The sequence below is a fragment of the Oryctolagus cuniculus genome, chromosome 15 (genome assembly GCF_964237555.1).
Source record: "Oryctolagus cuniculus chromosome 15, mOryCun1.1, whole genome shotgun sequence".
Classification (NCBI taxonomy): domain Eukaryota; kingdom Metazoa; phylum Chordata; class Mammalia; order Lagomorpha; family Leporidae; genus Oryctolagus; species Oryctolagus cuniculus.
This window is the reverse complement of record NC_091446.1, coordinates 64,024,780-64,050,395: the sequence shown is the minus strand read 5'-3', so window position 1 is coordinate 64,050,395 and position 25,616 is coordinate 64,024,780. Positions and strand designations below refer to the sequence as shown.

At 51.0% G+C, this 25,616-nt stretch overlaps 1 protein-coding gene across 4 annotated transcripts; it reads left to right on the top strand.

The window, feature by feature from the left end:
- Positions 1-971: 971 nt before the first annotated feature.
- Positions 972-24,822, top strand: PLA2G12B (phospholipase A2 group XIIB). 4 transcript variants are annotated; one of them, XM_070057861.1, is made up of 4 exons: positions 972-1,107; positions 12,216-12,432; positions 17,151-17,316; positions 24,305-24,822. In XM_070057861.1, the coding sequence occupies exons 1-4, from the start codon at positions 1,100-1,102 to the stop codon at positions 24,424-24,426; spliced, it is 513 nt and encodes a 170-aa protein (XP_069913962.1). In that variant the 5' UTR covers positions 972-1,099; the 3' UTR covers positions 24,427-24,822. The 4 variants fall into 4 exon arrangements, with proteins under 4 accessions (XP_069913962.1, XP_002718474.2, XP_008268197.2 ...); XM_002718428.5 differs by lacking the exon at positions 972-1,107 and adding an exon at positions 1,249-1,609 and having other exon boundaries at positions 12,216-12,304; XM_008269975.4 differs by lacking the exon at positions 972-1,107 and adding an exon at positions 1,260-1,609 and having other exon boundaries at positions 12,216-12,292.
- Positions 24,823-25,616: the final 794 nt, after the last annotated feature.

The window sequence follows — 25,616 nt, the reverse complement described above, 5'->3', positions numbered from 1 at the left end:
GCTAGGCGGAGGATTAGCCTAGTGAGCCGCGGCGCCGGCCTACACAAATGTTCTTAAGGAAAAGCTCCCTGCTGTCTTCACCGGCACCTTCCTCCCGTGGCTAAGAAGGAAAGGTGCGCTTCCTTGTGAGTGTGCCTCACGCATGACGTCACTGGCCCTGCCCCCGGGGCTCCACGTGCAGCCTGTCGCTCAGTGAGACGGAATCGCTGCGGCTGTCGTGCGGGTGTACAAGCAGTCTGGAAAGGCACGGGTGCTTCACAACACTCGCCCTACCTGGAGTCTCCATCCTTGGACAACACATTTATCTAACCGTGAACCAATTTAGCGGCCTGCACGCTGCATCAGGGTGCCTGGGGTTGATCCTCGGCTCCGGCTCCTGACTCAGCTTCCTGCTAACCGCACCCTGGGGAAGCGGAGGCAAGGGCTCCAGCAGTTAGGTTCCTGTCACCCACGTGGGGGCTCTGCATGGAGTTCCCGGCTCCTGGCTTCAGGTTTTGGTCCAGCCTGGGCGTGGCTGTTGTGGGAATCGAGAAATTTAATGGGGCTTTCTCGACACTCGAGAGAGAAGGCGCATGAGTCATTGGGCTCACAAAGGTGTCCCTACTATATACCAGCGATTTTGCCAATGGTACCGCTTCACCAGAGGAAAAGCCAACCATCAACCACAAGTCCTGCCAACACTGCAGACGTCAGCCAACAATCTGAAAACCGACAAATCTCAGCCTGCCTTTCCCATAAGCCCCGTGACTTCCAGAACCTCAAAGGCTGTCACTGCTGGGAGGGTTGTGTGTGCCCAGGACCCACGTGGCCACCGGCAGACCTCACCCCGTGATGACCCAAAGCTGCTCCCAGAGACCTGGACGCCACCGACACCGAGGCCAAAGCGGGCTCTGGGGGATCAAAGGATCCCCAAGTCTGAGAGCCACGCGGACGTCTAGGCAGAGGCTGGCTCTCAAGCAGAGGAAGGAAGGGCTCTCCCGGCTGCGGGTCAGAGCGACACCGAGAACCTGTCCTGGAGGCCGCGCGCAGGTGACCGGCAGAGCGGTATGGCCCGGAGCGCCAGCCAGGCCCTGGGGTCGGGAGGCCACAGTGGCTGCTGATGGACAGGTGACCAGGCTGCAGGGGTAGACGCCCAAATGCTCACGCCTCCGGGCCGGCATCCCACCCACCCCCCCCATCCCCGCGCTGTGAAATCCCCGGGAAGCTTCCCGCCCGGCGCCTCACCTTTGCCCTCTCTCTAATCGCCCTTACCTCACCGCCGCCTCCAGAGTCGTGTTTAAAGTCCACCTCTGCGAACACAGCCCGGGCGCCCCAGATAATCGCCGTCCCAGCGCGGCCCCACATCTGGCCGGGTGGGCTGCGACCCCGAGCTCCCCGCGGTCCCCAGCGGGCTGCAGGATGAGGCTGGCCGCGGGCTGCGTGCTTCTGTGGCTCAGCCTGGGCGGCGGCCTGGATCCACGCAGCTCCGGCCCCCAGGAGGACGAGTCCTACTCGGACTGGGGCCTGCGGTACCTCCGCGGCAGCTTCGAGTCTGTCAGCGGCTACTTCGATTCCTTTCTGGAGCTGCTGGGAGGGAAGAACGGGATCTGTCAGTACAGGTGTCGGTACGGTGAGTGTGCGCTCCTACAGGTGCATCCGGTTAGAGATCCCCCGAGGCTCATCTGAAACCTAGATGCCACCGAGCCCCCTGCGTTGTACCTGGGACACGTGCCTGGAGGCAGGGGCGTGGGGTGCGAGGGGGCGTGAGGGGCTCTGGGGGAGGGCCCAGGGAGAGATGCTCTTGGGACGAGGGCTTCCGCGGTGGCCAAGTGCTCGGCTCAGCCGAAGCCTCTCCTCTCCCCCAGCTCCGGGCAGCCTCTGACATCGATCTGCTGGACTCGCCCAAGGGAGCCGGCCCTGCCCGGGTCAGCAAGGCCGGAGCCTGCTGGGCAGAGGACAAGAGCCCCGTCCCCGACCGTGGCTGAGCGGGGAAAGGCGCAGGCCTGGTGGCTCCGAGGGTCCCCCAGCGCCAGGGCCTCCTTCCCGGTGTGCCCCCTGGTTCCAAATCCATCAGTATGACAGTTTCTTCCGCCCATGTCCCATGGCACCACCAGACAAGGCAGCGGGACCACGCCTCTAAGAAATACTCGGCAGAAATACCACTATTCGGCAGATGAAACTCCCGAAGGCCACACCCCAGCCAGACCCACCTCCCAAATCTGTCTCCCTTTTTATCTTGGAGGTGGGGAGCGGCTCCCTCCCACACGGAGGGCGCCTGGGAGGTAATGGTTAACCATGGCCTAGAGGATGTTGCACCTGAGCCAGCGCAAACAGGAGCACACACATTGATAAAATTTGGTGGTTACTCACTGCCGGCAGCAGAGAGCCGGCTCATGCCCTCCTAAAGAACTCTTGACCCCAGAAGCACCAGGGTTTACAAAGGCAAAACCACAAAAAACGGGAGGGGGGAACACACGGTTACTGGGGTCAAGCTGACCTGAAGTCTACACGAAACTAATGTCAATTATAACCTTAACAATACCAGTTATGATCTTGACATTAATCCAGGCATTGGCTTCAATCATGCCAGATACAAATTACAATATTAACCCAGGTGCAGCCTATCTGTTTTTAAGCTTGAGCGATCATGCTACCGGGTTTCTATGCTTTGCCAAGTGTGACGTAGTGGATTGCTCTTGTCCAAGTGTTTTAGGTCATAGCTTCAGACCAGAGTCTCACGGTGTGGTTGTGCTTTCTCAAGATGGAGGCGTGAGTGCTCTAAAATGGAGCTCCTGCTGCCAAGATGTTACTTCAAGGACATGTTAAGAATAGGGTCCTCACCACCCTGTACAAGCTTAATAGGCAAAGTCCACCAAGGTGACGCCCACCCACTGGCCCCCCCAGGCCACGAGTCTGTCCAGGGTGGCTGGGTTCAGTGCAGATCCCTGATCACTCGCTTGGGTTTGCAGGAATGAGGCAGGAACTGCGACAACGGAGTTTCAGCTGTTTGCATCAGCACAGGTGTTTTTTCTTTCCTAGGGTAGCGCAAGACTAATACCTGTGGTTTGGCAAACAGATAACAGCAGGAATTTTTATTTTTAAAATCAAATCAAAGCTCAAACCCTCTCCTTCCTTCTCTGGCAAAATAGCACTGAAGATTTCAGCAAATTTTAGCTGCAGAGCTGGGGGTGGGGCACTGTGCGCAGCCACAGGTGCGGGTCGGGGTGGTCCACAGAGGCGCAACAAAGCAAGTAACTCCTGTCCCTGGTGCACAACAGAGCTGCTCGCGGGGCTGAACACCTGCAGGAGAGGGGGCTCAGCCTTGTTACCTGGGGCTCCCAGCCACCTGGAGGCTGGCCCTACACGACTGAAACGTCTCCTCAGGCAAACTCATAGACATCGTCCACAAACGGTGTCTGCAGCGCTTGGGCCTGCTCTGCAACCCACCGCGCTCCGTGGCTCACAGACTCCTGAGTTGGGACACAGCAGGGCTTGTGTAATTAAATAGATTGCAGGCCCCACCCCTAGTGTTTCTGATTGGCAGGTCTGAGGGGGTGGGGTCAGGAAGTCTGCATGTTAAGAATTTGCATCAGGTGGTCCTGAGTCTGCTGGACCCAGCATCAGGGTCTGTAGGTTTGGCCAGGAGGAATGATTTGGCAACAACACACGAGGACAAGGCTTAGTTTGATGGCTGCTTCCCACTATGGTCAGCCCTTGGGGTCCATGGGAGGTGCTGGTTCCAGGAAACCCCGGGGATGCCAGCACCTCTGCTCAAGTCCCTTATGTGAAGTGGAGCAGTACTTGCACAGAACCTCCACAATGCTCTCTGTAGTGTAGATCACCCCTAGATTGCTTATAAGGCCCGATGCGCCGTAAGTGCTGGGTAAGAAGGTGTGAGAGAGACCATACGAACAACAGTGGTGCTTCTGGGCCCTGGCATCCCACCGTAGCATGGCACCACTGCTCTGCACGCTTTTCAGACCAAAATAAATTCGTTTTCCTGTCAACACGCAAAACCTGTGCTTGTCAGAGGACTGAGCTGCGACTACGATAACTGTGTCATAGCATTCGAGGTGCAGCCCCCTTCCCGCCGCAGCTGTGCTGAGTCAGGACCCGGGGCTGCACTTGGCACAGGTGCTCCTGGACCAGGCCTTGAGACATTCCAGTCATGGGAAAGTCATGGGCTTGAGTTGAGAGGGAATCCCCTTGCCATTGACCTGAGGCAGCTTACCTCCTAGTCTGGCCAACAGGTCAACCACATTTAGGGCCTTCCATTTCTTTTTCAACACATACAGACATTCCTGACTCCCCCGGGCTGGGCAGCGCCCTCGTGCAGGTCTCTGGAGCAGGGTCACTGGCCTGGCGTCTCCGGCCGGGCAGGAACCACGGGGAGGCACTGCCCATACAGCCACACTGTAATAAAAGGGCCCATGATACAGTGCTTCCTGGGTTCAGTTCCAAGAAAAATGAATCTTAAAACTATCTTAAATGTAAGTTGTTTTTAAAAAAAATCTAAATGGAAAGTTATATTTGTGTATTTAGGGGGCATACTGTGACATTTTGATCTATGTGTACCCTGAAGAAAGATTCAATCAATCAAATTAGCATATCTGTCACCTCACCAACTTACCTTGCTTTTAAATTTGAGAGACAAACCAGGAGAAAGGAAGAGAGAGAGGGTGTGGGGAAGAGAGAGCTGCCATCCCCTCAGTCACTCCCCAGCTGGAGCTGGGAACTCAGTCTGGGTCGCCCACGAGGGCAGCAGGGACTCAGCTACTTGGGCCATCACCTGCTGCCTCCCAGCATGCGTTAGGAGGATGGTGCGTCGGGAGCAGAGCTGGAACTAGAACCCAAGCACTCCGAGCAGCATCTGAACACGAGGCCAGACGCCTGCCCCTGATCATTTGCTTGTAGTGAGTACATTTGGAAATTGTGAAATACACATTATTATTCACTGTGGTCACTACCCAGTGCAACAGGCCACGAACACTTACTCCTCGGGTCTGCCAGAGACCTTGCCCTCTGGGCAACCTTTCCACCATCTCTCCCCTTCCACCCCAGCCCCCGATAACCACCTTTCTCCTCCCTGCTTCTACCAAGCTGACGTTTTTAGATTTCACATGTGAGATCATACAGTGTTAGTCCAGTTTATTTCATCTAGCATCTAGCATAATGTGCTCCAATTCTAACCATTTTGTGCCAAAAAATGACAGGGTTCCTATCTTTGTGAGTAGTAGTCCCAGTGTCTCTGTGGAATACTGCAACCCTGCACCAGCTGGTGGACATTTGGGTTGAGTCAGCTATTATGAATAATGCAGTAACACTGGTGTGCAGGTGTCTCTTCAGCACACCAATTTCAGTTCCTCTGGATCTGTGCTCTGTAGTGGGATAGCCGGATCAGTGGTAGTTCTGTCTTTGCTGTACTAATTGACATTTTTACCCATGGTGTGCAAGCATGCCAGTTTTCTTCATGTCCTTGCCAACATGTTTTGTTTTGTCTTTCTGAAAATGGCCATTCTCACAGGTGTAAGGTGGGAGCTCACTGGGTTTGTTTGTTTTTTAAAGATTTTATTTATTTGAAAGGCAGAGTTACAGAAAGGCAGAGAGAGAATCGTCCATCTGCTGGTTCACTCCCCAGATGGCTGCAACGCCTGGAGCTGGGCTGATCTGAAGCCAGGAGCCAGGAGCTTCTTCCAGGTCTCCCACACAGGTGCAGGGGCCCAAGGACTTGGGCCATCTTCCACTGCTTTCCCAGGCCATAGTAGAGAGCTAGATTGGAAGTGGATTAGCCGGGTCTTGAACCTGCACCTATATAGGACGCCGGCACTGTACGCAACAGCGCCAGCCCTGCTCATTGTTTTGCTTTTTTTTTTTTTTTTTTTTTTTTTACAGGCAGAGTGGACAGTGAGAGAGAGAGACAGAGAGTTCCTGTGTCGTTGGTTCACCCTCCAATGGCCGCCACAGCTGGCACGCTGTGGCCGGCACACCGCGCTGATCCGATGGCAGGAGCCAGGTGCTTACCCTGGTCTCCCATGGGGTGCAGGGCCCAAATACTTGGGCCATCCTCCACTGCACTCCCGGGCCACAGCAGAGAGCTGGACTGGAAGAGGGGCAACCGGGACAGGATCCGGCGCCCTGACCGGGACTAGAACCCGGTGTGCCGGTGCTGCAAGGCGGAGGATTAGCCTAGTGAGCCGCGGTGCTGGCCTGCTCATGGGGTTTTAATTTGCATTTCCCTGCTGATTCAGGATGCTGATGGTTTTGCATTTATCTGTGGGCCATTCCTACCTCTTCTTTTGAGAAACGTCCTTTGAGGTCCTTTGGCCATTTTAAAATCAGGTAGCTTGCTTTCTTGCTACTGAATTGTTTAAATTCCTTTTCTGTTTCTGGGTAGTAACTCCTTTCCCGATGTATCACCTGCGAACACTGTCGCCCAATCCCTGGGCTGTGTCTTTACGCTGTTAATTCTTTCCGTGGCTGTGCAGAAGCCTTTTTTATTTGATGCTCTTCAGCCTTTTTTTTTTTAATGGGAATTTTTTTATTTGCCTGAAATCTTAGAGCAAAATGTTATGTACCTGTGCGTTTGTGTATTTTTCCAGGGAAAGATTTCACAGCCTTTATCTGACCCATAAGGTGATCCATGGCCCAGTGGGGGTGGGGCAGGGCAGGGAAAGAGCCACTGACTTAGAAGCAAATAGATTGGTTCTCTACTGGGCACCAGATCTCCAAGTCTGTGGGGTCTGAAGGAAGAGGGATGGGTTCCTGGGATGCGGGACTTTGGGAACACAGGGATAGTGCTGGGCAAACCAGGACACGCTGATCCCCTGCCCTGGGCAGCCACTGAATCTGTGGTAGTGAATGAAACGCAGAGTTGATGGCTTCAAGAGAGCTGTTGTGCAGGGGTTGAGTGTTTCGGGATGGAGCCAGAGACACGGCTCCAGCCCAGCTCGCTGACTCCCAGCACTGCTAGTGAGCCAGCTGTGCGGGGAGGAGAGACACACCCCCAGGGAGACCCCTACCAGACGGCAAAGCCTAGATGGGGAGAGAGGCTGCACCCACCACCATGGCTGGAAGGTAGAGGCTTGGATTTCACAGCTAAGGCCTCCCACCTCCTCCTTGCCTCTTCTGCCCTGGTGGTGTTACATTTTATCCAGAAGGTTCTAAGTTTTGTAAGATCAAACCTGTCAGTCTCTTTAATGGCTTCTGCATTTTATGTCTTGATTAGAAAACCATCCTCTCATCAAGACGGTAACAATATTCTGCTATTTTGTCTGGGAAAGCAGTCAGAGTTAATACATAATAAATGGCTAGGGCTTGCTTCCATTAAATATTTTTGTGGATACTAAAACTTAAATTTCATAAAATTTTCACATGTTAAAAAATATTATCCTTGTCCTGGATCCTGACCATTTAGAAATGCAAAAACCATTTTTAGCTGGCAGGCTACACCCAACAGGCCGGAGGCTGGACCTGGCTCCTGGGCCAAGGCTGCCGATCCCTGGAGTGGAAGATCCAGTCGTCCGCCTCTCACTCCTTGAAATAGCCCGAGGCAGAAAGTGAAGCTAATTTGTAGATTTAGGACAGTATGGAAACCTTGACTTAAAACACCCACCTGTAGACTGCTCACACTGTAATTTGCAGATGTGATACACTGCCCAAACACAAACCATCACCTGTTTGTTCACAACAAATGGTTCAAGTGTCATATCCCAATGGAATTTCTGCAGTTAAAACTTTTAGTTTTTAAAGATTTATTTATTTATTTGAAAGTCAGAGCTACACAGAGAGGAGAGGCAGAGAGAGAGAGAGAGAGGTGGGAGGGGGGTCTTCCATCCGATGGTTCACTCCCCAATTAGCCGTAACAGCTGGAGCTGCACCGATCTGAAGCCAGGAGCCAGGAGCTTCTTCCAGGTCTCCCACGCAGGTGCAGGGGCCCAAGGACTTGGGCCATCTTCTACTGCTTTCCCAGCCATAGCAGAGAGCTGGATTGGAAGTGGAGCAGTGGATCTCGAACCGGCGCCCATATGGGATGACAGTGCTTCAGACCAGGGCATTAGCCTGCTGTGCCATAGCACCAGCCCATAAAGATGATTTTTTAAAAATTCTTTCACCCTGCACCCCCTAAGTAGGCATATGTGTCAACACAAATAAAAATGAATTTTAAAAACCTTCATGAGCAGCAGATTAGATGGGAAATTCCATTATCTTTCTTTTTTAAAGAAATTTATTTATTTGAAAGTCAGAGTAACAGAGAGAGAGGTCTCTCTGTAACATCTGCTGGTTCACTCCCCAAACGGCCACAATGACAGGGGCTGAGCCAGGCTGAAATCAGGAGCCAACACCTCCTTCCAGGTCTCTCAAGTGTGTGCAGGGCCCAAGCACTTGGACCATCCTCTGTTGCTTTTCCAGGTGCATTAGCAGGGAGCTGGATTGGAAGTGGAGCAGCCAGGACTCAAACCGGTACCCATATCGGGTGCCGGCACTGCAGCTTAACCCACTGTGCCAATGCACTGGGCCCCCATTATGTTTAGGATATAAAAGTTTTCTCTCCTGAGAGTGGTGAAGTGCCAAAATAGCTGAGGGTAACCCTGGAAACCGCACTGACCCTGCTGCCAATGCCTTCAGCGGCAAAGGCTCTCCAGAGGTATGTCACCAGCAAATTAGGTGTGTTTCTTCATTTAAATCTATTTCCTGGTATCTATGAAGGCAGTATATGCAGACCATTTGTAAAAGAACAAACCCACCATAATCTGACCTCCAGGAGACACTGAATCATGTGGCACAGCGTGATTATCTTCGTATGTGTGATTCTCTCATGTTATTTAATGCACTCTACCCATTCTCCCATTCCTAGTCTGTCTGTCTGTCTGTCTGTCTCTCTCTCCCCTCCCCCACATACACGGCAGGTTAGTATTGTATCAATTGTAAGACCAGACTCTATAAAACAAGTATAGTATCTCCCCATTACAAATAACAAGAACCCTTGGGGGTAAATAAAACATGTTCTGCACACGCACACGTGTGCTAGTGTAGAATACAGTGGTCCCCACACCTACCCACAGGGAGCACATTCCAAGACGCTCAGTACATACTTGAAACTGCAGATGCTGCAGAATCCCACCAACAAGCACTGCAGTATTACGTAGTCCATCCGGTAACCACAGTGGCCACCAGCTTGGTGACTGACGGGGAGACAACACATACAGAGTGGATACACACGGCAGAGTCAGGTCCTGGGCTAGACAAAGCCAGACAGCACAAGACTTCATCACACAGCTCAGAATAGCTCAACATGGAGAACTCAAAATGTTTATTTCTGGAATTTTCCATGTAGTATTTCTAGACTGTGCTTGACTGTGGACACCCGAAACCATAGAAAGGGAAACTGTAGATAAGGGGTGTATGTGTAAAACTGAAGTCTTCAAGTCACAAAATTTAAGAAAGTAAAAGCCGAGTGCAGAGCAGGAGCCATTTGAGTTTGGGACTTACAGAATCTCCAGGTGCTGAGGAATGGGATTTTATTTGTTTTAAAAGATTATCTATGGGCCCGGCGCTGTGGTGTAGTGGGAAAAGCCATCACTTGCAGTGCCAACATTCCATATGGGTGCCGGTTCTAGTCCCGGCTGCTCCACTTCTGATCCAGCTCTCTGCTATGGCCTGAGAAAGCCATAGAAGATGGCCCAAGTCCTTGGGCCCCTGCACCCGTATGGGAGACCTGGAGGAAGTTCATGGCTCCTGGCTCCTGGCTCCTGGCTTCAGATGGTGCAGCTCGTGCCATTGCAGCCAATTGGGGAGTGAACCAGAATGGAAGACCTACCTCTCTCTCTCTCTCTTTCTCTCTCTTTCTGCCTCTCCTCTCTCTGTGCAACTCTTTCAAATAAATTAATAAATCTTTTTTAAAAAAAAAGGAATAAGAAAAACCCTACCCAACATTCCAAGGAAGTTACACAATTGCTCCCTGGGGCTGCAGGGGGTCAAGGAACACCTACAAAATAATCACTACCCCAAGCACTCCCAGTGCCAGCGCTGCTCCAGCAAAATCCACGTGGCCCTGGCAGGTGCCCTTCCACGGGGCTGGTCAGGACACAGCGCCCTCAGAAGGAAGGATGAGCAAGAGGGAGACAGAGAGCCCAGTCGGAAGTCACAGGTCTGGCACCTGACCTTGGCAGCACCTTTACCTCCACTTCCATGTGCTCTCTTAGCCACACAGACCAGTCGGAGCCGCTACACAGACACACACTCGATGCCAGGAGATGAGGACCCCCAGGGGCATCTTGGACCACAGCCCTACCCCACACGTAGGCCCCCGGCAGCAAACTGCTCATCACCCACAAGCGTCTCCCTCCCCCTTTTCTGCAGTAGGAAGCCCCCGCCTCTGTTTTCACCTTTGCAACTGGGAGTTGACATTTGGTTAAGGTCTGGCTAAAGGGCAGTAAGAGGAAGTGATGGGGGAAACATTCAAGAGAGGGGCTGGACCTTGCTAACTCCTTCTGCCCATGCTGCTAACGTGGATCTGTTGGCTGGAGCCCATCTTGGACTGTGAGAGCCGGTGCCACACCCTGGGGCTGGTAGATTGCATTCCAGAGGAGTGCAGATTTGCCACACTAGCCTTGGGATCCTTATGTCTGTGTACTTAGGAGATATTCTACCTTGGTTAAAGATATGAAGAATATAGGTTTACAGGAGTTACACTGAACATATGGGAGCAATATCTTTATCAAAAGACATAAAGGAAGACCTAAGCAAGTAGAGACCTAGCCCACGCCTGTATTCTGTGTCTGGGAGGCTGAGTGTGCTAAGAAACAGAATGACAGGGTGCAAACCAGCTTCAGCTGTGCCTGAACTGCAATATTCAATTAAGCAGAAAAAATATTGATAGAAAGTTTGGCAAATGTTAGCACTTATTATGTTTGAGTAGTGGGTACCTGGGAGTTTGCTTTCTTCAGTTTTCAAATAATTCATATAAAATAATTAAAAATAAATTCCTGGTAGATTAAAGAAAGAAAAGAAGAATTGGCAGGTGCCTCTCCCGAACACCGAATCTCAGCATCTTTTGTCTATCTCGGGCGAGGTCATCCGTGTCCTAAAGAGGCAGAGACGTGGTGAAAATGCACGGGCTTTGGAGACAATCAGGAAGTCTGAATTCATATCCTGCTTCCCTCACTTCCTGCGTGATCTTAGTCAGGTCACCTCTCAGTCCCATTTGCATTTGGATATGGGATAAAACACCTATTGCATGGGCAGGTGGCCTGCATTCCATACTGGAGTGGCACTTTGAGTCTCCTCCCCCCACTACTCCACACTTATGATCCAGGTTCCTGCTAACGCACCTGGGAGGCAGCAGGTGATGGACCAAGTGCGTGGGTTCCTGCCACCCTTGTGGGAGACCAGGATGGAGGTCCTGGCTCCTGGCTTGACCTTGCCCAGCCATGGCTGTTGTGGGCATCTGGGGAATGAACCAGCAGATGGGAGATCTCTCTTACTCTCTGTCACTCTGCCTCTCAAGTAAATAAATCTTAAACACATACACACACGTGCACACGCACACACACACACACAACTTAATGTCCTGAGGTTATTTTAGGTCAAAATTTTCTTTATGGTGATTACCATTGATGCAATTGACATTACTTCTCTCCACACATTTGTAAGATCACAAAATAACTCAAAAGCTCTATGGGAGAAACCAAGAAATTCAAAGCTTTTCTGGCTGTTTCTGCTCAGTTCCATGGCACAAATGCCTACAAAGTTGCATCAGGACGTTTCTTTGCCTCCATCTACAGAACCCTGCTGACCTTTCAGGTGCACACAAAACACTTCCGTGGCACTGTTAAAATGCTGGTGCCTTCCGTGTGTGGTCAGGTGGAGGTCTGCCTGTCCTGTGGGCGCTGGGAGCCTTCAAGTACTGGGGGGGAGGGGGATAAGAAACTGTAAGTGCAGTGCAGTTTGGCCATGGCCTTGATCTTCAAGGTCATGAAGCTAAGCAACACTGGAACTGTTAGGACAACAACACTCATGAAATCCTTTGAGACTGGAAAGCAAATGTCAAAATGGCTTGAAAGTTACTATTCTTTTATGGTGTCATCATCATTACCACCTACAATGTCTGATGAGGAGCAGTGACTTTTAAAGGGAAAATGGAACATGCTTTTAGAAAGTTCTCATTTTTATGAAAGTTCCCAAATGCTTGGTTGCTAACTGCTCCTTCCTGTTCTTTCCTCTCTTCCCCCTGCTAGGAAAGACACCAGTGCCCAGACCCGGCTACAAGCCTCAGGAGCCCAACGGCTGCAGCTCCCATTTCCTGGGTCTCAAGGTACCGGCAAGTGTACGTACAGCCAGCGCCGCCTTCCTGGGTGCTTGTTCCAACTAAGAATCTTCCAAGAGTTACCACTGATGGCAGCGACCATCACTAGAATCTGCCTGAGCCTCGGGCCTTGGCGTTTTAAACTGACTGTAAGGGACGGGAGAGAATTTTCAAAAACAATATATCCAATTCCCTTTCCCTGAGGCAGCTGTCTCTCAGATAAGCCCTGGTGTGGATCAAAACCTCGAAACTGCCGCTGCAAACCTCAGCTGAGCCGTCGGAGATCAGAATGTCACTTAATTTTATATAAATCAGACAAATTTGGTTTATTTATTTTACAGATTTATTTACTCATTTGAAAGTCAGGGTTAAAAAGAGAGAGAAGGAGAGGCAGAGAGAGAGAGAGAGAGAGAGAGAGAGAGAGAGGTCTTCCACCCGCTGGTTCACTCTCCAATTGGCCGCAATGGCCACAGCTGCGCTGATCCGAAGCCAGGAGCCATGAGCTTCTTCAGGGTCTCCCACGTGGGTTAAGGGGCCCAAGGGCTTGGGCCTTCTTCTACTGCTTTCCCAGGCCATAGCAGAGAGCTAGATCGGAAGTGGAACACCTGGGACTTGAACCAGCGCCCATATGGGATGCCGGCACTGCAGGAGGGTCGGTGTGCTATGGGGAGCGGGCCAGGGGGTTGGGTAGGGGTGAGGGAGCGGGCAGCTTTGCCCACAACTTCTCTCTGCAGCCCCCGACTCTAGCTCCACCCCTTGCGTGTCAATCAACTGGCCCACTTTCCCAGGATGCACCTCCATTTCCTGCAGGACTAGGAAGGAGGAAATGCCAGCATGGCCACGCGGAAGTTAAACTCCATGTGGAGGCACCGTAAAACTCCCAGCGAACCTCGCGGACGCTAAACCCGGCCCAACCCCTCACACAGCTTGTGTGTCGGGGCCACCCCCTGTCCCGTAAAGGGAACGTCTGCGCATGGCAGGTGGCTTTACGCGCTACGCCACAGCACCAGCCCTAAATTTGGTTTAAATAAGTGAGCCATCCCAGTGTTGGCTGGAGCCGGCTGGTCCTGGCCTGCCAGAGCATCCTGACTTCTCCAGGCTGCATTGGCTCAGCCCCATGGGGAGATTTACACGCAGAAATCGGCAGGCACACGGCCACCCAGCTGCTTGCTGTACACTCACAAGTACTCACGCCACGTGGTATGGCAGGAAGTTAGCCAGGAATAAATGCGCTGGGAGATTTTCCCACAACTTCCCTGTATCCCGGTACTGGAACTCCACCCCTCGCGTGTCAACCCAGTGCTCTCACTTTCCTAGGATGCACCCGGGCCTCATCAGGGACTGGGAAGGAGACGCCATGATGGCCACATGGAAAGTAAACTCCACGTGGGGGTGTCCCGCAACTCCCGGAAAGCCTCCCACACACTAAACCCGGCCGAAGCCCCACCCCATTTGTATATTCAATCAGGGGAGGCAGAATTACAGTGCCAAAATGAGGACACGCTCTATTTAAAGAGAGTGACGTGTGAATGTGGATAATGCCCTAAGGAGAGACGCCCGCCCTAAGAGGCCGGAGATGCCTGCGAGGAGAGAACATGGAAGAGGGGAGAGAACAAGCCGCTGCCATGCGCAGACGTTCCCTTTACGGGACAGGGGGTGACCCCGACACACAAGCTGTGTGAGGGGTTGGGCCGGGTTTAGCGTCCGCGAGGTTCGCTGGGAGTTTTACGGTGCCTCCACATGGAGTTTAACTTCCGCGTGGTCATGCTGGCATTTCCTCCTTCCTAGTCCTGCAGGAAATGGAGGTGCATCCTGGGAAAGTGGGCCAGTTGATTGACACGCAAGGGGTGGAGCTAGAGTCGGGGGCTGCAGAGAAAAGTTGTGGGCAAAGCTGCCCGCTCCCTCACCCCTACCCAACCCCCTGGCCCGCTCCCCATAGCACACCGACCCTCCTCAGGTGGTCGGCCACCTCTGAATACCTCGTGTGGCATTTTACAGCAAATTAAAAAAGTTCCCCTTTCTTCAAAACAGTTTTGCGCCATCTGTCAGAAATGTATGAATATACTGATTTTGTTAGAAAAACAAACTTGACTGCCTCTGGCTGGATGTTTTCTTAATGTATGAATCTGTAATGTCATGGGGGAAGGTGCCCCCAGATCCACCGGCTGGCACAGCCGCATGCCCAGCCTGCCCCCGACGCCTACATGTGCCTGGACACAGAAGCAAGAAAAAATACCTAGTCTCTTAGAGAGCCCACAGATGTTGGGCTGCAAATATATTTAACTTAAAGTCAGTTAGGGGTTGCAGAAAAGGCTTGCCCCTCTTACTTAGTACTAGCTCAATAATTTTCACTTCAGTCAAGCTGAACGCCATCCAGTCTGGGCTGCCTCTGCAGGGGTGAATTCCTGGGGCTGGAGGCAAAAGACAGGCACCACGGTTCACTTCACGCACGTATCAGAACAAGACTCGCGGTCGGTACCGCGGCTCCCGGCACCCCAGGTTCTAGTCCCCGTTGGGGCCCCGGATTCTGTCCCGGTTGCTCCTCTTCCAGTCCAGCTCTCTGCTGTGGCCTGGGAAGGCAGTGGAGGATGGCCCGAGTGCTTGGGTTCCTGCACCTGCATGGAAGACTGGGAGGAAGCACCTGGCTCCTGGCTTCGGATCGGCGCAGCACCGGCTGTAGAGGCCATTAGGGGAGTGAACCAATGGAAGGAAGACCTTTCTCTCTGTCTCTCTCAAACAAAGAACAAGACTCGCACGGCTTCCTCCAGCCAGGTGATTAGAAAAACTTCGAGGATGCTGACGCCTGGACGCACCCTGCCTGTTCCAGTGTATCGCACATGCCGCAGTGTGGTGCCACTTCCATCAACACCGTCGTGATCCTTTCCCTTCCTTGCCCAAGGTTCTCTGTCAAGCTAATTAGCACGTTGTAAGACAGGAGATCCATCCACTTGCCCTTCTCTCTCACTAAAAAAAGGACACACACACATGCATATATTCACTTCTATGCACATAGAAATATATGTGTATGCATATATATTTTCCTGCTAAGACCTTTGAAACACTAAAGACTGCGTGGCTCACAAATGAATTTGCCCATTATTTCCTTTCTCTCTGTGCCATATCTGAATCTACCGTCATCTCTATAGACCCACAGAATTAAAAACAAAATTGTGGGCTGGCACTGCAGCATAGCAGGTAAAGTCACTGCCTGCAATGCCAATATCCTGTATGGGTGCCCGTTCAAGTCCAGCTGCTCCACTTCCGATCCAGCTCCCTGCTATGGCCTGGGAAAGCAGTAGAAGATGCCACAAGTGCTGGGGCCCTTGCACCCGTGTGGGAGACCTAGAAGAAGCTCCTGGCTCCTGGCTTTGGCCAGGCCCAACCCTGGCTGTTGTGGCCATCTGGGGAGTAAATCAGCAGATGGAAGATTCCCTCTCTGTGTCTCTCCTTTTAACTCTTTCAAATAAATAAATAAATCTTTTACATAAAAATTCCAGGGCAGTCATTTGACTCAGCAGTTACCAAATGGGAATGCCTGGTGGAAGTTCCAGCTCCACTTCCAACTGACCTTGCTGCTAACGTGCGTCCTGGGAGGTAGCAGTCAAGGCTCAAGTACGTGGAGCCCTGCCATCCACATGCTAGGAGATGCTGACTGAGTGCTGGACTGGCCCATCCCTGGCTGTTACAGCCATTTGAGAAGTGAATCAGTAGATGGAAGAACTTTGTCTCTCTGCCTTTCAAATAAAATAAAAATAATAAAAAATTTAAAAATGGACTTAAATTTATATTTGAAAATTCTTGTTTGATGACTGTGTGTGGCATTCAGTTAAATGAGTTACTCAACTTGTGCCACATTTACATTGATTATAAGTCTCTCTCTCTCTCTCTCACTCACACACTCACACACACACTCACACACACACACACACTGAGACTGACCACATTCCCTGGGTTGAGGCTCTGTGTGCTTTACCACCCCCCCCCCCCGCTGCTCCCCAACACCTTTCTTTTAAAAAGCAGATTTGTTATTATTTATTTGAAAGGCAGAGTGACAGAGAGAGAGGGAGAGACAGAGCTCTTCCACGTGCTGGTTCTCTCCCCAAATGCTGCAATGGCTGGGGCTGGATCCTGGAACTCCGTCTAGGTCTCCCACATGGGTGGCAGGGGCCCAAGCAATTGCATCCTCCTCCTCTGGTTTCCCAGGCCATTAGCAGGGAGCTGGGTTGTAAGTGGAACAGCCTGGACGCTAACCAGTGCCCATGTGGAATGCCAGCGTCGCAGGAGGTGGCTTCACCTACTACATCACAGCATCAGCCCCTCCCTAACCCCTTCAGAGAGACAGAAACACAACCACACACACACACACACCCTGAAAACAGTGCTGTATGGGAGAGTCCCTGAGAAATATCTCCTGATGAACTCGGGCTGAATTTCGTACACTTCATATCCTTGGAATCTTTGTTCCAGCAAAATCCCCCATGGGAATGTTATACACTGATTGCATCTGGAAGCCCTGGAGATCTGCCCCATGGGTCACTCTTTTGGGGCCAGAGCTGTGCGTTGTGTTTGACTACCTTTTTGATCTCTCTTTTTCATCACTGCAACAGTGTATGAATTTGAAAAAAATCTAACAGAAAAGATGAAAAGCAGGCCAGAACCCCTTATTAAACCAATCAGTAAACCACAGTTAAAACCCACATCTCGCCTGTCAGTCACAGGTTCTACCCAATCATTGGGGCTCCCGCTGAGCTGCGTGTGAAGTGAAATTGGAGAACTGACTTGTTTATGAGAGGGGAAGGTTGCCTGAGGTCCTGGGTCTAAACGTGGCCGTTGTTTTCTTCTTTCTTCCCCCTTCAACTTTCCCCAGATGGACCTGGGCATCCCAGCAATGACCAAGTGCTGCAACCAGCTGGACGTCTGCTACGACACTTGCGGTGCCAACAAGTATCGCTGTGACGCCAAGTTCCGCTGGTGCCTCCACTCCATCTGCTCGGACCTCAAGCGCAGTCTGGGCTTTGTGTCCAAGGTGGAAGGTAGGTACTTCAGAGCAAGGAGCTCCGTTGCGCTTCCACACAGAGGTGTAGCCAGAGCCCCTTTATTCAAAGGCATGCGCAGAATGCGTCCAGCTTGCCAGGGCGGGGCCCCTGGTGGAGGAGCCTGGGCCTCCTCCTGCACCAAAGTTCTTGCTGTCCTGCCCGCGCCCTGCTGGCCTCACTCCTCATGGAAGGACCATGCCAGAGCCTTGCCTGAGAAATCAACATCTGTCCTTTAGGACCGGAGACGGAGCCGCCAGCTGGCTCGGGCGATCCATTCCGGCGTTAAATCATTTTCCATATTAAGAATAATCTGAATAGGACACCTTGGTTTGGTGTGAGCCTTTTTTTTTCTTCTTATTTTCTTCCCAGGAAGATTTTAAAAATCTATTTTCTGAGCAGATGTCTATACAGGCCTGAGGGTGATTGTTTTCAAACACTGCTCGGCTACTCAGTTTCTAGTACTTGCTCTGGAATTTCTTTTTCCTAATTTACCATAGGCAAAGTCTGAATCTTTCAGCTTGGAAGCCAAAACGTCACCCCCAGGTATCAGCACTTGATATTTGTAGACTGTCAAGGTTGAAATGCAGGCGTGTGGCAGCTGGCCTCATGCCACACGGCTTGGTGGCAGCAGGAAGTCTTGGCTGTTGCTCACGGATCAATGTCTAGAGTGCGCTCCTAAAGTGTGTGCTGGAGGGTTTGCACGCAGGAATAATTAATTGGGCCTGTAAAAGGGAGTGTCACTCTATTCTGTATCTACCACGGGTGAACACGTGCCTGCTTGCTAATCCAGGGCTGGGTGACCTCCTCTGAGCAAGGTCTATGGAGTCTTTGTCTTACACGTCTCTGATTTCCCCCTGGCCTGCTTACTACTGCATGTTAACCTCATCGCTGGGTCCCATCCAATCTACTCTCCCATCGGAACCAGATGTTATGTGTGTGTGTGTGTGTGTGTGTATAAAATAGAATAATATATAACAGATAAATAATATATAACATATATTTAAAATTATTTATCTCTTTTTATCTTTTGAAAGGCAGGGAGACAGAGAGAGACAGAGACAGATCTACCTGCTGGTTCACTTCCCAAATGCCCACAACAGCTGTTGCTGGGCCAGGCCAAAGCCAAGTGCCCAGAACTCCACCTGGGTCTCCCACGGGAGTGGCAGGGACCTAAGTACCTGAGTCATCGTCTGCTGCCTCCCAGGGTTGCTTTAGCAGGAAGCCCGGGGCAGAGATAGAGGGGTCAGGACTTGCAGCAGGCTCTCTGATAAGGGACGCATACCTCCCAAGTGATGACTAACCACTGTGCCACACGCCCCTCCCCCCAGGGATGATTTTATACCACACATATCTGATCATCTCCACTTTCCATTTAAGTCATCCAATACATTCCTCCTGCTTAATAATTGAATCCAAGTTCCTCAGTGTGACATACACGGCCTCCTGTGATGCAGTCCTAGCCTGTGTCTCCAGCGTCACCTTAGGGATTCCTGATTTGTCTCCTGCTTCCTGCCTGTGCAAACTACGCAGGTTGCTGGCCCACTCCTTTCGGTCCCTGAGGTTCCCTCAGCATAGAACCCCTGATGGCTCACTTTTTGTTGATGGATCAACTTCATGAGGCTGTAGGACACAGACGATTCACTCACTACATGCTTTTCAAAATACAGTCACAGAATTACACAGTCAACCTGATGTCCATCTTAGGACATTTTCATCATCCCAGAGAGGGGCCCCACAGCCGCTAGCAGCCCCTCCCCAAACCCTGCCTGCCCAGCTTGAAGGAACCACTAAGCTACTCTCCCCTCTATAGATTCCCCATTCAGAACATTTCCTAGGCATGGAACTGCACAGTGTACAGGCCTCTGTGACTCGTTTCTTTCACTTGGTAAGGTTTATCCATGCTGTAGAATGTATTGGACTCTCATTCCTTTTTATTGTTCAATAATGAGAGTACATCAAAAAGTGCAGATGAAAGTAGAGTTAAAGGTAAGTTGAGGCAGGCGTTTGGCCCAGTGGTTAAGACACCTGCCTCCCATATCAGAGTGCCTGGGTTCGACACTCACTGGAGCTCCTAACTCCTTCCAATGCACACCCTGGGAGGAAGCCTTGCTGACTAAGGTACCTGGGTTCCTGCCACCTATCTGGCAGACTGGCTTGCATTCCTGGCTCCCAGTTTCAGCCCAGTTCAGCTGAGGCCACTGCAGGCATTTGAGGAGTGACCTCGTAGATGTGAACTCCTCTCTGCCTCTCAAAAAATAAAATTATTTTGGTGCAAAAAATTTTGAAATTCACACATAGCTTTTCTGAAATATGCATTTTTCCAGGAATGTTTAAAAACCCCTTCTGTTCTATTATGTAATGTATTTTCTTTATCCATTTATTAGCTGATGGATATTTGGGTTGCTTCCACCTTTTCACTATAATGAATAATGTTGCTATGAAACCATGAACAAGTTTTTGTGAGGATCTGTACTTTCATTTCCTTTATGTCTAAGAGAGTAATTGCTGGGTTCCATGGTAATTCTATGTTGAACAGTGTTGTAAGAATTGCCCAATTGTTTTCAAAGTGGGTGCATCATTGGACATTCCCACAAACAATGTACAAAGGTTCCAATTTCTCCATATCTTCACCAACACTTGTTATCATCTGTCTCTTTAAATAGGGACCTGGTGCATGGGAAGTGCTATGTCACTGAGATTTCGATTGCATTTCACTAACAGCTAACGATGTGGAGCACCGTCCCATGTGCTCATTGGCCATTGTGTGTTTGCTTGGGAGAAATGCCTATTCAGATTCTTGGTCCATTTTTGACTGGGTTGTCTTCAATCATTGAGGTTTTTTTTTTTAAAGATTTATTTAAGCCGGCGCCGTGGCTCAATAGGCTAATCCTCCACCTTGCGGCGCCGGCACACCGGGTTCTAGTCCCGGTTGGGGCGCCGGATTCTGTCCCGGTTGCCCCTCTTCCAGGCCAGCTCTCTGCTGTGGCCAGGGAGTGCAGTGGAGGATGGCCCAGGTGCTTGGGCCCTGCACCCCATGGGAGACCAGGAAAAGCACCTGGCTCCTGGCTCCTGCCAGGATCAGCGCGGTGCGCCGGCTGCAGCGGCAGCCATTGGAGGGTGAACCAACGGCAAAGGAAGACCTTTCTCTCTCTGTCTCTCTCCTCTCTCTCTCACTGTCCACTCTGCCTGTCAAAAAAAAATAAATAAATAAATAAAAAATAAAAAAAAAATAAAGATTTATTTATTTGAAAGTCAGAACTACACAGAGAGAGGAGAGGCAGAGAGAGAGAGGAGAGGCAGAGAGAGAGAGAGAGAGAGAGAGAGAGAGAGGTCTTCCATCCGATGATTCACTCCCCAGATGGCCGTGACAGCTGGAGCTGCGCTGATCTGAAGCCAGGAGCCAGGAGCTTCTTCCAGGTCTCCCATGTGGGTGCAGGGGCCCAAGGACTTGGACCTTCTTCTACTGCTTTCCCAGGCCATAGCAGAGAGCTGGATCGGAAGTGGAGCAGCCAGGTCTCGAACCAGCGCCCATATGGAATGCTGGTGCTTCAGGCCAGGGCGTTAACCCACTGCACTATAGCACTGGCCCCAATCATTGAGTTTTTGAGTTATATGTGATTTGAAAATATCTTCTTTTTTAAGGTTTCACGTTTCTGATGGTACTATTTGCAGCACAGAAGTTTTAAAGTTTGATGAAGTTAAATTTATCTCTCTTTTTCTTTTGTCACTTATACTTTCAGTGTAATGTGTAATAAGGTTTTGCCTGGCCAAAGGTCACAAAGATTTAGTTATGCTTTCTTATAAGAGTCTTTTGTTTTAGCTCTTACATTTGGGTCTGTGATCTATGATTTTTTTAAAAAAAGATTTATCTATTTGAAAGGCAGAATTAGAGAGAGGGAGAGAGAGGGAAAGAAGGAGAGAGAGAGAGAGAGGGAGAGAGAGGGAGAGAGATCTTACCCTTAGGTTAATTCCCCAAATGCCACAATAGCTGCTGTTGGGCCTGGCTGAAGCCAGGAGCCTGGAACTCCCTCCGGGTCTCCCACGTGGGTGCAGGGGCCCAAGCACTTGGGCCATCTTCTGCTCCTTTCCCAGGCACATTAGCAGGGAGCTGGGTTAGAAATAGAGCAGCTTGCCATCTTAACGAAATACATTTTCTGATCAGTGATCACCAATTATCTTCCCATTTATTTAGGTCTTTACCTTCTCTCAACAATGTATTACAGGGCTGGCGCCGTGGCCCACTTGGTTAATCCTCCACCTGCAGTGCCGGCATCCCTTATGGGTACCGGGTTCTAGTCCTGGTTGCTCCTCTTCCAGTCCAGCTCTCTGCTGTGGCCCTGGAGGGCAGTGGAAGATGGTCCAGGTGCTTGGGCCCTGCACCCGCATAGGAGACCAGGAAGAAGCACCTGGCTCCTGGCTTTGGATGGGCGCAGCACCGGCCATAGTGGCCATTTGGGGAGTGAACCAACGGAAGGAAGACCTTTCTCTCTTTCTCTCTCTCTGCCTCTCCTTCTCTATCTGTGTAACTCTGACTTTCAAGTAAAAAAAAAAAAAAAAAAAAAAAAAAAAACCTTTAAAAAAACCATGGTATTTTCCTTTAAAAAAAAAAGAAATCTTGGTTTATCATACTAAATTCATTTAGTGTAGCACACAATATTAATAGACTAAATGACAAATAGCACATGATGTGAGAAAAACAAAAATCCAATACTTTTTCATGATAAAAAAAATTCAATAAACTAGGAAAAGCAGAGAATTTCCACAACCTGATGAAGGCCATCATCAGGTCTTCCATCCGCTGGTTCACTCCCCAATTGGCTGCAATGGCCAGAGCCGCTCTGATCCGAAGCCGGGAACCAAGAGCTTCCTCCAGGTCTCCCACACAGGTGAAGGGCCATCTTCTGCTGCTATCCCAGGCCACAGCAGACAGCTGGATTGGAAGTGGAGCAGCGGGGACTTGACCTGGCACCCATATGGGATGCAGGCACTGCCGGAGGTGGCTTTACCCTCTATGCCACAGTGCTGGCCCCCAAGCTTGCTTTCTTAGGATAAATCCTATTTTGTCATGGTGCAATGGAGGATGGCCCAAGTGCTTGGGCCCTGCACCTGCACGGGAGACCAGGAGAAGCACCTGGCTCCTGGCTTCAGATCAGCGCAGTGCGCCAGCCGCAGCGGCGCCATTGTGGGGTGAACCAACAGAAAAGGAAGACCTTTCTCTCTGTCTCTCACTGTCTACTCTGCCTGTCAAAAATAAATAAGATAAAAAAATATTTTTTGGTAAAATTCTCCAGTGAAGTCATGTAGAAATTTTTAATGACTAACTCTAGGTCTTGACTTAGCAATTGTATTTATATACACTAGCAATCTAGTCACTTTTTAAATTTTGTCTTGAGTCCCTTTCAGCAGGGCATGTCTTTCTTGGAATTTGTCCATTCTGTTGAGGTTTGTCTAATTCTCTGGCACGAGTTATCTGTAGCATTCCCTCAGAAGCCGGTTTGTTTCTGTAGACCGGTAGCAATGGCCACTTTCACCCTGAATAAGGCTCTTCTCTCTCTTTCTGTTGCTCACTTTAGCTGAAAGTTTAACATTTTTGAGCTTTTCAGTGAGCCAACTTTTTTAAAACCAATTAACATACCATAAAATTCAGCCCATTAAAGTAACCATCCCATGGATTTTCATACAGTCACAGAGTTGTGCAGCCTTTGCCACAGTCTGCTACCAGAACGGGGTCATTTGCCCCAGAGAAGCCCCTACTTGTTAGCAGTCAGTCCTCAGCACTCTACCCACAGCCATTGGCGACCCTGAACCTACTCTCCCTGTCTCTATGTGTGGCCCCCTCCCGCCCTTTCACATTAATGGATCCACAGAGACCGCGGGCTTTTGCATCCAGCTTTTACTTAGCATCGTGTTTCCAAGATCCATCCACGTGGTAGCGTGTGTCCATTCTTCATCTGGCTAGTCATTCTTATTCTTTTTTTTTTTTTTTTTTTTTTTTGACAGGCAGAGTGGACAGTGAGAGAGACAAACAGAGAGAAAGGTCTTCCTTTGCCGTTGGTTCACCCTCCAATGGCTGCCGCGGCTGGCGCACTGCGGCTGGTGCACCGCGCTGATCCGATGGCAGGAGCCAGGTGCTTCTCCTGGTCTCCCATGGGGTGCAGGGCCCAAGCACTTGGGCCATCCTCCACTGCACTCCCTGGCCACAGCAGAGAGCTGGCCTGGAAGAGGGGCAACCGGGACAGAATCTGGCGCCCCAACTGGGACTAGAGCCCGGTGTGCCGGCGCCGCAAGGCGGAGGATTAGCCTAGTGAGCCGCGGCGCTGGCCCTGCCTAGTCATTTTTAACGTTTAAACCTAGATACCTTAATTCTTCTGAGCCGCCTTCCCCAATAAGCCTCACTCCAAAGGGACAGAGGCCCTTCCTGTCCTGTGGCCCCCACCCCCCTCGGGGGACCCTCCTCTCGTGGCCTATGTCTCTACCTGTTGACCTGTGTATCCTGTCCACCTCTGTCCAGACTGTGAGATCGAGCTGGCGATGATGCTTTCGTGCCTGGCTCACCAGGAGTGGACCTAACGGGGTGGGGGTGGGGGGGCAACACATCCAACACACACAGTGGCTTTTCATGAATGAATGCATCCCCAACTCCAACAGGGGAAGCTATGGGAAACACACAAGTTTTACTTAAGGGGTGTGTTCTGCCAAAACATGGGAGATTTCCCGTGGACTAAGCATCATGGTACAGAGATTCTGATTGGTAACCAGTGTTGGGTCCCCCAAAAGGAAGACATCTCGAAGTGTATCCTGGATATGTGCTTTCCTGAAAAGTCTCTTAAACATAAGCTCTTCCCTTGAATTCTGTCCTGGGATGCCTGTCTCTGCTTTCCTCAGGCGCCGTGTTATGCCAGGACAGCAACTTCGCTTCTTCAAAGTTGCCCAGCCCCCGGGGTGGTCTTCCATGTTAACCTTCACCTCTCTCATCTTTCTCAAGCAGCCTGTGACTCTCTGGCTGACACCGTGTTCAACACCGTGTGGACCCTGGGCTGCCGGCCCTTCATGAACAGTCAGCGGGCCGCGTGCATCTGCGCGGAGGAGGAGAAGGAAGAGCTGTGAGGCATCGCGGGGGCCCGCGAGACGGCAGCCAGGCAGCCGTGTGTGTCTCCTCCCGTCTCCCGGCCAGCGGACACCACAGAGCCAGACTAAGGAAGCGTCGTGCGAACCGTCCTCAACTTGAGGAAAATCGACAAAAAGACGTGCAGTGACTTGAAGGCGACTCCTGACTTTCACGCTGGCCCGAGAAGACACACTGCCCTGCAACGTGAGCTCTGGGCTGAGAGGCGACATCACAAGCCAGCCCTGCCCCTGCTGCACCTGCTAACTACGACGTTCATAGGCGGAATTTTGGGGAGCCCGGCCATACGGGAGGCAGTGACTTTCCTCTGGCCCTTGTTTTGGTTGCCAGTAAGCATCTCACATTTAATAAAGTGTACTTTCTAGAACATTTGAAAAGAGATGAATGAATTCCATTATCTCCAAAACGCTTCCATTTCACAGAGAAGAGAACAGAAGCCGACCCGGTAAGTGCCGCTGCTGATGCGAACGAGACAGAAACAGGTGCACTGGGCAAGCTCTTACCTGGGGAAGGTCAGGCGGGTTTAGGTCTCAGAGGTTCCTCCTGTGGCCTCCTGCATCTCCACTCTGTTGGTGTTCCCAGCTCCCGGTGGTGTTGGGGTCATGCTAAGATCTGGTCGCACTCGGAAGGGCTGCCAGTGTAGACAGCTAGCAAAGGGCCTGCACCCTGCGGGGAGCCAGGGGCAAATGGCCATTCCCTCAACTGTGGTTCTCAGCCCAGACTGCAGATTGCACTCAGCTGAGGACCACTGAAAACAAGCCAATAGGGAACCCCGGGCGGTGGAGCCTGTGCACTGGGACTGTGTGAGCACCCACCTCCCCGGGTGGTGACAGGGTGGAGGGCCCCCCAGGTCAGGTGTGTCCCGTGGGCCAAATGCAGCCCAAAGCCGGTTGCAGTTTAGTTTCACAGCCACACGGCCGTGTTCACACCCGTGGGCACTGCCGCAGCACAGTGTAGATGACCCAGAGAGCCAAAGTGTTTCCCTCCTACCCGTTTACAGCAAAAGCTTGGTTGTCTCCGGTCGAAAGCATTTTCCCCTTCTTTTTGTTAACCTCACTGGTTCTAAGAATTGTTCATTGTAGCCATTTTTTTTTTTTTAAATACTTGTTTCATTTTATTGAAAAAGCAGAGAGAGAGAGATCTTACGCCAGCTGGTTCACTCCCCAGATGC